Genomic DNA, 10,788 nt, shown 5'->3' on the forward strand with positions numbered 1-10,788 from the left:
AAAGATTGAGGTTTTTAATAATAAAAAAGAAATAAAAGACATCAAAGAAATAAAAATAAATTAAAAAAAAACCGAACAAGTTTCCTTTATTAAACAAGAAAAAAATAATAAAATTTCAAAACCTTTCAATATTTCAAGATTCTAGATTTAAAAGACACAAGCTACAATTGTACGATATTTTTATCATTAAAGTTTGGCAATTTTGGAAAAGTAATAAATACTTACGCAGCTTTTATTTCGAATAATGTTGCTCCCCACACAATTTAATAATCTAAATTCAATATTATCTTGTAAACAAATACAAAATTAAATATATAAACTTAAGGGAAAATCTGAAAATCCCAATACTTGTCTGTTTACAAAATGTTTGTTTACATTGCGACTGTGTAAACAATTAGCTTATCACCAATGAATGAATGGTCACTCACTACCTACTACAAAAGATCTGAAGTGTTTGTGATAATTTTTACAAGAAACCTAAAGACATTGTCGTAACATAAACAAACAACATCATAAAACTGAGTTTGAGAAAAACAAAATAATTAGCGAAAAATTCGCTGATAAGCCTAAAACAAATTGAAAACCCTTCAGTATAAAATACTCTAGAGAAAGTGTCATTCATCATAGTCTATCACAAGACAGCTGAATAAGAACATCACAATTTTATCTTAAAATATTTAAAATTTAAATAAAAATAAATCATTCATAATGAATTCTCTTAACTTGGCCACCACCATGGAAGAATCATTTGAATATCGCCATAAAAAATTCGATCAAAGCAGCAAACGTTTGCGTTCGGACTCTCTAAGTTCTTCGACAGGAGACTATGAATGCATTCAAGTGGAAATAGAGAGAATAAGTGAGATCTCTGCATCACCATCATCATCGAACTCCCTGGAAACCAATAACAAAAGATCATATTCTCCAGAAACCAGCGAAAGCAACTACTCCGAAGCCAAAAGACCCCGATCCTCATCATTTGGCAGTTATACACAAGCCTTTTCACCTCTAAACAACCTACGCCAAACCTTAACACCTTTCACCACCACAGCAGTAGCAGTTCCCCCCGCTGCTGCCATTCTACCCAAGATCAGCGATGAAACTTTACGCAGCATTTGCAAATATCATGGCAACATGGTAAGGAAATTCCCTAAAGTAGAACGTACACCCAAGGATCAAGAGAGACGTAATAAGAACACATTGGCCTGTCGCATGAGCCGAAGAGTCAAGAAATTGGAACATATCGCCATAGAAGAGCAATACAAAGAATTCTCACAACAAACTTTCGACATCATTGAGCAGTCAATGAGATCAACTGCCTATTTGCATGAGTTAATGCAACTATTGTCATGCCAGCAGTTGGGAGAAATGGCAACACAACAACCAATCAACTCAATGCTGTTAACAGAGAGTGCCTCTACATCGTCCGCTCAGCAAAAGAAACCTTTCACAATAGCCTATTTAGCGGGCAGTGAGGAATAAAAAGCCAGCTTTCTATTTATAATTTGTATGATAAATTAAGAATTTTTGCACAAAATTTACTTTGATACTTAAGTTAACAATCACTGTGTGATTGTTTCTTTTATTATTAAATTAGTTTAAGAATAAATTTTATGTAGTTTTGTATTTAGTAGATATTTAAGTTAGCTGCTGGACAAATATAAATAAAAATTATTTTAAAATTAAAATTTTCATTTATTCGTCAATTTCAAAAAGCATTTTAAGGACAAAAACTTTTTTGTATATTCGAATTTTGCGTTTTTGTAACATGAATGGAAAGTTTGTAATTTCTAGATTTTTCATTTGCTTATACTGGATCGTTATAGATAGCGGAGTCGATATAGCCATTTCCGTCTGTCCGTCTGTATGTTGAAATCAACTTTTCGTAGCCCCCAAACAACTTACATACTTGATTCATACATCAATATATCCGCTATATTCCCGGTTCGGTTAATATTTAAAATCGAGAAAACTGGCCCACAAATGGCTGAGATATATGAAATAAACCAGGACAACCTCGATTTATTGCCTATTTTTGATCTATAGCTGGATTACTAAGTCATAATGATAGATATTTCAAAGTCCATTGGGTGAAGGGGGAATAGGCTGGATAATTGGAAGAGATGTTCAAACTCTCTGAGCCGAAACAAAATTGTTTTTAGATTTTGCTACTCAGAACAATTGCACAAATAAATATGAAAAAAGGAATGAAATAAAACGAAGGAATTAGTATTTTTTCTAATTATTTATTCAATTGTTTGAACAATGTGGATTCTTACCAATAAGGAACAATCATAATATTAATAGGCAAGTCGATTTCTTTAGACCCCTTTTACGCTCACATTATACATTCAATTTGGACAAAAAATATACCATTTTAAAGGAATTTATTCACAGATGTGCAGAATATATATTTGATTGAAATCAGTTCAGTTTTTTAGGAGTTATAAGCGTTTAAAGATGTTACTAACACATATGCAAAAACTTGTACATGTGAACCTTGAGCTAAAAAGTAAACAAAGCAATGTGTGATTGTCCCATTTGTTGTTGTAAATAAATAAGAGACACAATTAAACTGTATTGATTTCGCTCTGTTTTAAGTGAGAGCTGTTATAGAAAACAAAGAAGAAGACTTTAGTAATTTAAAGTCACTTAAAAAATATATTTTCAAGGTGTTTTTTTTTTATTTTCTAACTCCCATATGCATAAACAGTTTTTAAATTTATCAAAGGTTTATAAAACAAAATTTCCATTCAAAATTGTTCTTATAAACCTTTGACAAATTTAAAAACTGTTTAAATAGTTATTTTATAATATGTACAGAACTATAATTGTGACGGTCTTATCACTGCATGCAGTTTAATCAAAAATGGGTCCGGTACAAATGGTGAGTCACCTCCCATACAAAGTAAATTGTTATTTCTAAATATTTTGAGAAATATAATTGCAAGATTTTTAAAATTTTGTCTAAATAGTTCTTTTATCATTTTACATAGTTTTACTGAAAATTTTCGGGATAAAGTAAATATTTTTTACGAATTAATTTCATATTACTGTTTGGAGTTTAGCTGAATATAGACGGAATTAGATTAGATGGGAGTCGTAGCACCTCCCATACAGAGTAAATATTGATTTCGAATATCTGGGGAACCAAAATGGAAGGGCTGGGAAAAGGAGGTGAGTAATAATTAACAAAGTAATAATTACAAGGTTCTTCAAACTTTGTCTGCATAGCTCTCCTACCATTTTTCATAGATTGGCTGAAAATGATCGGGATTGCATTAGTGGTCGTGGGACAAAGTAAATAATTAATTTTGAATATCTGGAGAAATATAATTCTAAAAGTATTTAAACTCTGTATCTATCAATTTATTACCATTCTACGGAGGTTAGCTAAAAACGAATGTATTCCTGATTCCTGTTCGAAGTTTAGCTAAGCATGATCGGCTTAGTAGGAATGACCCCTCCCTTATAAAGGAAAGTTAAAGTAATGCTTGATATTTACATAAAAGGTTTAAAAATGGATGGGATCAGAGCAGTGGAGTGGTATCGCCCATACCAAATTAGATAGTTATTTTCGAATATCAAGTGAACTGTAATTGAGAGAATCTCAATATTTTGTATGCGTAGTTAGGTTTTATCAGAAATCCATTCATATTTTTTTTTTTAATTTTACTAGGGTAGGGGTAGCGAAGTGCATCGGGTTATGCTAGTAGAAATAATACAGCGATGTGAACAGCTTAGAGTTAGAATTGAATCTCTCCCAAAAATAAGTATTTACGACCCTTGACGTTTAATTTAGTACGTAATGACAAGTGGAATTATACTGCAACACATAGCATTCTGCATTAGTATATATTGAAGAAAATAGGAATTGCAGGGAAATTAGGAAAATCGCTAAGTGTTGTTTTTGGCGTAAACAGACAGTATGTCGGACCTAAAATGGGCCAAAATCGGGAAAAACATTCTTTAACCCGAATTTTTTTTTTACCAAAAAAATTGTTTTCTTAAAAAAAAATTAATTTTGAAAAATAATTACAAAAAAATTTAAAATAAAATTTTGAAGTGAAATTTTTTTAAAATATTTATAATTTTTATTTTAAAATATAATTCGGTGAAGGGTATAAAAGGTACATAGCTCTCTTACTTGTTTTGGTTTGAAATGTTGTGCAACAATTGTAAAATGGCTTGTCAAACAAGAAACTTCTTGAATCTTCCATCGGCCACATACAAAATCTCGAAGTTTTGGAAGTACATAAGTACTGGCAGACTCACACAATACGAGTATTTTTTCTTATAAAACTTTTTTCATTAATAAATTAAGAAAAAAATAAAAATTAAATTTTGAAAAAAAAATTGTTTGGCATAAAATTTTTATAAAATTTTAAAGTGAAAATTTTTTAAAATATTTAAAATTGTTATTTTGAAGTATAAGATCCGGCACAGCCGAATATAGCACTCTTACTTGTTTTTTTTTTAAATGTGGTGCCACAATTGCAAAATGGCTTTCCAAACAAGAAACTTCTTGAATCTTCCATCAGCCACATACAAAAATCTTGAATTCTTGGAAGTTGTGAAAAGTCTGCCAGTACATAGGTTTCTTCATCCATCACACAACCGGTGTATTTTTATACCCTTCATCTTCGTGAGAAGGGTATATATAAGTTTGTCATTCCGTTTGTAATTTCCATATATATTCTGGATCCTTATAGATAGCGGAGTCGATTAAGCATCTTTGTTTATAGAGTCTATCTGATAAGCATACCGATTTTAAGTGGCCAATTCTTTATTAGTCAAAGAAGATAATAATAGGAATCAATCAATAACAAATTAAAATTCCACTTGTTTTTATTTCAATGACGATTTATTCACGATTACATACATCAGTATCTCCGAAATTCTTCCGGCTCGGTTGCTATTTAAAATTGAGAAAATTGGTCCACAAATGGCTTAGATATAAGGAAAAAACCAACCTCGATTTTTGACCTATATTTGGATTACTAAGTCATTAATATAGACAATATGGATATCTAATGATAGATATTTCAAAGACCTTTGCAACGACGTACAATGGGTCAAAATCGGAAAAAATATTTTTTAACCCGATTTTTTTCACCAAAAGTATTTTCGCTAAATATTAAAAAAAAAAATTATATTTAAAATTTTTTTTTAAAAAAATATTTAAATGAGCCGAATTAGCCCTCTTACTTGTTTTTTTTACATTTTATTTTTATGAAGTTGGTGCTTTTTTTTATTAAGCGTTTTTTCTAAAATTAGCGATATTCTTTTGTGAAATTTAAAGTTTTGGTGATTTTTAAATTGTTGGAAATTTTGAAAAAAATTGTTCTTTTTTTTTAAAAATTAGCGTTTCTTAATCGTCTTTAAGTGAAATTAAAATTTTTAATATTTTTTAGAATTTTTTTTTTAAATGTTGGAAATTTGAGAAATTTTGATAAAAACGATATTAGCGTTTTTTGTGAATTTAATTTTTTTTTTTTGTAAAATTAGCGATTTTTTTGTGAAGTTAGAAATTGTTTAAATAACCGTTTTTTTAGTAAATTAACGACTTTTTGTGAAATTTGCTATATTTTTTTAATTCGTGTCTTTTGTTGCTCCATTTTTTTGTGAAATTATTCTATAGAAAATTTGTGGAAATAACTTTTTATTGTAAAATTTTAAATTATTCAAATTAACGTTTTTATTAAATTAGTGATTTATCGCTATTTAGCTACTTTATGTGAAATTTGCAATTTTCTGCTGGAAATTTGCTTAAAAAGCAAATGCTTGTGAAAATAGAACTACAGCAGTGTCAGTTGCTTTTCCTCTGGGTTATATTTAAATCGTTCTTGGACCAATTAGACAGATTTTCAATAATCACCATATAGAATAGTTGTTACTGACGTATTTTGTACAGTGACCCCATATTTTCTATTCAAAATCTTATCATGTCCATAAGACGGAGTCAAGATGTAACCATAACTCTATTTATCCACATTTAAACTTAGTTTAAACTAAGCTTACTCAAGTTTAAGCAATATTTTTCTTATTGCCGTTTAGTAAATTTTATATTAAAATTAAATTAAATGCAAAACTAACGTTGTTATTTGTTTAACGAGATTAAATCTGGTTTAAGACAAATAATGTTTTAACAATTTTTAACTTAATTTGAAGTAAATTTGTACAAATTATAATGCAAACATAATTAATTTTTAATACAAGAACAACAATCCTATAATATAACATAATACAAACTTTGTGTAACAAAATTGACTTTTTGGTATTTGAAAAAATACATAACTGAGTTAAAAACTCAATATTATTTTTGATTATCTATTAGACCACCTCATTAACTTTCAATAAGAGAACAAATTAATTAAATCGTTTAATATATATTTTTTTAATAATCCTGCCAAGTTCGACCTAGTTTGAAAATGGCAAATTGAAAGAAAAACTTGAAAAAATAGTTCTGGCTTTTAAATCGCAACATTATTTGTGATTATCAAATAGAACACTTCATGAACTTTTAATAAGACAACAAATTAATTAAAACCTTTAATATATATTTTTTAAATATTCTCGCAAACTTTGATATTTAAAAAAAAAAATAAAAATAAATAAAAGTTTTAAATATTTTCTAAGTATCACACAAATTTTAAGATTTGTGTGATATTTAAAATTTGTCTTGTTTTGCCCATGCATGCTCAAACGTGCCTGCTTACTGCTTATTTGTTAACATTGCGACTGAGTAAACAATCAGCTTAAAACCAGAGAATGGTCACTCACTACCTACTTCTGCAAGTGTCCTCAAATGTTTGTGATAATTTTACACAAATAAGCGCAAACCTATAAGAAACATTAAATATTCATTCCTTAAATAAACAAACAACATCATAAAACTGCTGTTGAGTTTGTGAAAAACAAAACAATTAGCGAAAAATTGTGGTGATCCGCCAAAATCAAAACCAAGTGTTGGTGATAATTTTACACAAAAAAAATGTAAGAAACCTAAAGAAATCGTAACATAAACAAACAACATCATAAATATGTTGAGTTTGAGAAAAACAAAATAATTAGCGAAAAATTCAGCGATAAGCCTAAAACAAATTGAAAACCCTTCAGTATATAATACTCTAGAGAAAGTGTCATTCATCATAGTCTATCACAAGACAGCAGATAAAGAACATCACAATTTTATCTTAAAATATTTCAAATATTAAACAAAAAATAAATCATTCATAATGAATTCTCTAAACTTGACCACCACCATGGAAGAATCATTTGAATATCGCCATAAAAAATTCGATCAAAGCAGCAAACGTTTGCGTTCGGACTCTCTAAGTTCTTCAACAGGGGACTATGAATGCATTCAAGTGGAAATAGAGAGAATAAGTGAGATCTCTAAAGCAGCATCACCATCATCAAACTCACAGGAAAATAATAACAAAAGATCATATTCTCCCGATGCCAGCGAAAGCAACTACTCTGAATCCTTGATACTACCAGAAGCCAAAAGACCCCGCAGCTCATCATTTGGCAGTTATACACAAGCCTTTTCTCCTCTAAACACCCAACGCCAAACCTCAACACCATTCACTTCCTCAGCAGTGGCTGTTCCTCCCGCTGCTGCCATTCTACCCAAGATCAGCGATGAAACTTTACGCAGCATTTGCAAATATCATGGCAACATGGTAAGGAAATACCCTAAAGTACAACGATCGGCCAAGGACCAAGAAAGACGTGACAAAAACACTCTGGCCTGTCGCATGAGCCGACGTGTCAAGAAATTAGAACATGTAGCCATAGCCGAGCAGTACAAGGAATTCTCACAACAAACTTTCGATATCATTGAGGAGTCTATGAGATCCACTGCCTATTTGCATGAATTAATGCAGCTGTTGTCTGCCAAGCAGTTACAGGAAATGGAAGCACAGTCCAATAAAATGTTGACTGAGACAACGTCTGCTGAGCCACTTAACAAGAAGCCCTTCACAATAGCCTATTTGATGGGTAAAAAGGAATAAATATGAATAGAATTTCATAATTATTTCTAATATAATTGAGAATTTTTGAAAAATTTATTTTTATACTTAAAGAATAATCACTGTGTGATTAGGAAAAAATTTATACATTTTGTAATTATTTTAGTAAATAAAGATTTAATTATAATTATAAACTTAATAAGAAAAATAAAAACTATGAAAAAATTAACAAAAAAAAATGTGTTTTTTGTTATGGAAAATTTTAAGTAAATGTATTGAAAATCATAGCTGTAAATTGTGAATATTTTTATTCAAAATATTTCCAAAAACTTAATTATTTTTGAATTTTAGTTATATTTAAAAAAATAAATTTATATTGAAATCATTCTATATTATTGAAAATAGGATACTAATTAATATATATCTATTTAGAATATAAAGCAATAAATATTATTTGATTTCAATAGAATACGATATTAAATAAATTATACTTAAAAGTTTTTAATAAACTTTTATAAAATTATACTAATAATATTTGTATTTTAGTAACAATAAGTTGTATTTTATTTATTATATAATGAATAGATTTTAAAATATTCTAATCAATATGAAAACATGTAATTATTTTCAAATTATATTTTTATAGTAAAAATTAAATATTAAATTAGTTTATTCAACTAGTTATGAATAAAATATTATTTTACTTATTCCAAAATTTGTTGATAGATTTTATTCAAAGCAATTTTCTTTGAATAATTTTATTTCTCAAAAAAAAAGAAAAATATTTAAATATTCAACTAAAAATTTTAGAATACTCTTTTATTCATAGAAATTTTCTTTGAATAATTTTATTTGTGAAAATAAAGTCAAATATTTTAACAACAAATTTTTCAAAAATTTTATAAAAAAATATTTTTGTTTGTGAAAATGAGCTTGGACGATAAAGATTTTTCTTCCGAGGATTATGAAAAAGATCCTTCGGTCCTTCAAACAAAAACAATGCTCAAAAATAATTCAACGATATTTTGAACGTCTAATTTCACTTAGACCTAGGAGGAATGCCATGTAAGACGATCATTTTGAACAACTAGTTACAGTTAAAAACAGTTTTTAAAAATAATTCATGAATTTTGTTCTTCACAATTTAAATTTTATTATTAAACCTCCAATTGAAACCATTAATCTGTGTCCATATTCTAGTGATAATCAATGATTAAGTAGTAGTTTTTAAAAATAGAATATTAGATATCAGAGAACTAACTTTTTCAACTCAGAATGCAATCAGAAGATATTTTACATCAGTATTATTGTGAAATAAAAACATTTATTAGAATTATTTCTAGTCAGTAATTTTTGGAAAAATAAATTTATTTGTTTCAAATTTGTGATAAATAAAAATATTTCTAAAGTTTTTTTAGAATTATTTCTATTCAATAATTTTTTGTTTGAATAATTTTAGTTTTTTGTGTTTTGTTTGAATAAATATTCCAAAGAAATTAGTTTATGTTATTTGTATATAAATGAAATAAATTTAAATTTTATTCAACTTTGTTTTATTTGAATATACAAAATTTTACTATTTTCTAAAAAATATCAATATAATTTAGTTAAACTAATATAAAATGATTTTATTTATAATTTATTTGGTTTTAAAAGATATAAATATGCATAAATTTAACTGTAAATATTATTAATAAATTAGACAAATACTTTATTTAACTAATAAATAATTTGGAAAATAAATATTTATAATTGGAAACAAAAACTATAATAATATAAAAAATATTTATATTTTGTATTTTATTCACAAGTTACAGCTATGTTGAAAATAAACTAATTTGATGGATGATAAACCGATACAAAACTATAAAAATAAATATGTTAATGATGTTAAATCATGATTTTGAATACAAACACTACCAAAATCATGTTGCTAGTGTAAAATACATAGACATACTGTATGTGTGGAAAACCACACACGATGGTAAATAAGGTTTTCTGGAGAGTAAGATGGAGCGATTTAAAATGAAAGGCTAATTTTTAAATTTACAACACTTATTAGCTTTCAAAACAAACGCAGAATTAAAATAATCATCAAATACACAAAAAACAAAATATAATTTAAAAAAATTTTAAAGTTCAGAAAAAATTTTAATAATTTTAAATTTCATTCATTTTCATTTTGAGCGGAAAATCATAACAAAATCTTTATTATCTGTTTCACATAACAAATCACTAATATCCCTACAGGAAGTGTCAGTAGTGAAACTATACTGACTTACTATTGACACAGTCACCAGTACTAGTGACTTATTTTACCCCAGACAATGCTATTTACTATAGACATTTAACATGTGCGTGTCATTGGAAGTCTACTACTGACGATATTACTATTGACTAGGTACTTATTCACTAGTACATTTTAGTAATTCTAATCTACACTTTTGGTCTTTTCTGAAGTAGATGTAAATAATGAAACTGCATATTTTGTTAACATTTTACGTTGTATTAAACAAATTAAAAAACGAAATGGTATGAATTCATAACAGATGGATGAGTCTACTTCGTTGACAATGTCGCTAAAAAGTCACCAAAATAGTCGACAAAACTGGTGACTTGGAGACACTTGTCCCCAGGTTTCCTTCAGGGATATAAAGAAGCTACATGAATAAGAAATCGCTACTTTCATAATAAATTTAAAATTTTATTAAAAAACAAGTAAGAGAGCTATATTCGGCTGTGCCGAATCTTATATTCCCTTCACCAAATTATACTTCAAAATAAAAAATTTTAATATTTTTATTTTTAT

The 10,788-nt window shown here is 27.6% G+C and overlaps 2 protein-coding genes across 2 annotated transcripts; both read left to right on the forward strand.

The window, feature by feature from the left end:
* The first annotated feature begins 708 nt into the window (after positions 1-708).
* LOC135950886 (protein Mabiki-like) lies at positions 709-1,482 on the forward strand. Its single transcript, XM_065500410.1, has one exon. It carries the CDS (start codon positions 709-711, stop codon positions 1,480-1,482), a length of 774 nt encoding a protein of 257 aa, XP_065356482.1.
* Positions 1,483-7,238: 5,756 nt separating this feature from the next.
* Positions 7,239-8,021, forward strand: LOC135950887 (protein Mabiki-like). The gene has a single exon (XM_065500411.1). It carries the CDS (start codon positions 7,239-7,241, stop codon positions 8,019-8,021), a length of 783 nt encoding a protein of 260 aa, XP_065356483.1.
* Positions 8,022-10,788: the final 2,767 nt, after the last annotated feature.

The sequence above is a fragment of the Calliphora vicina genome, chromosome 2 (genome assembly GCF_958450345.1).
Source record: "Calliphora vicina chromosome 2, idCalVici1.1, whole genome shotgun sequence".
NCBI lineage: Eukaryota > Metazoa > Arthropoda > Insecta > Diptera > Calliphoridae > Calliphora > Calliphora vicina.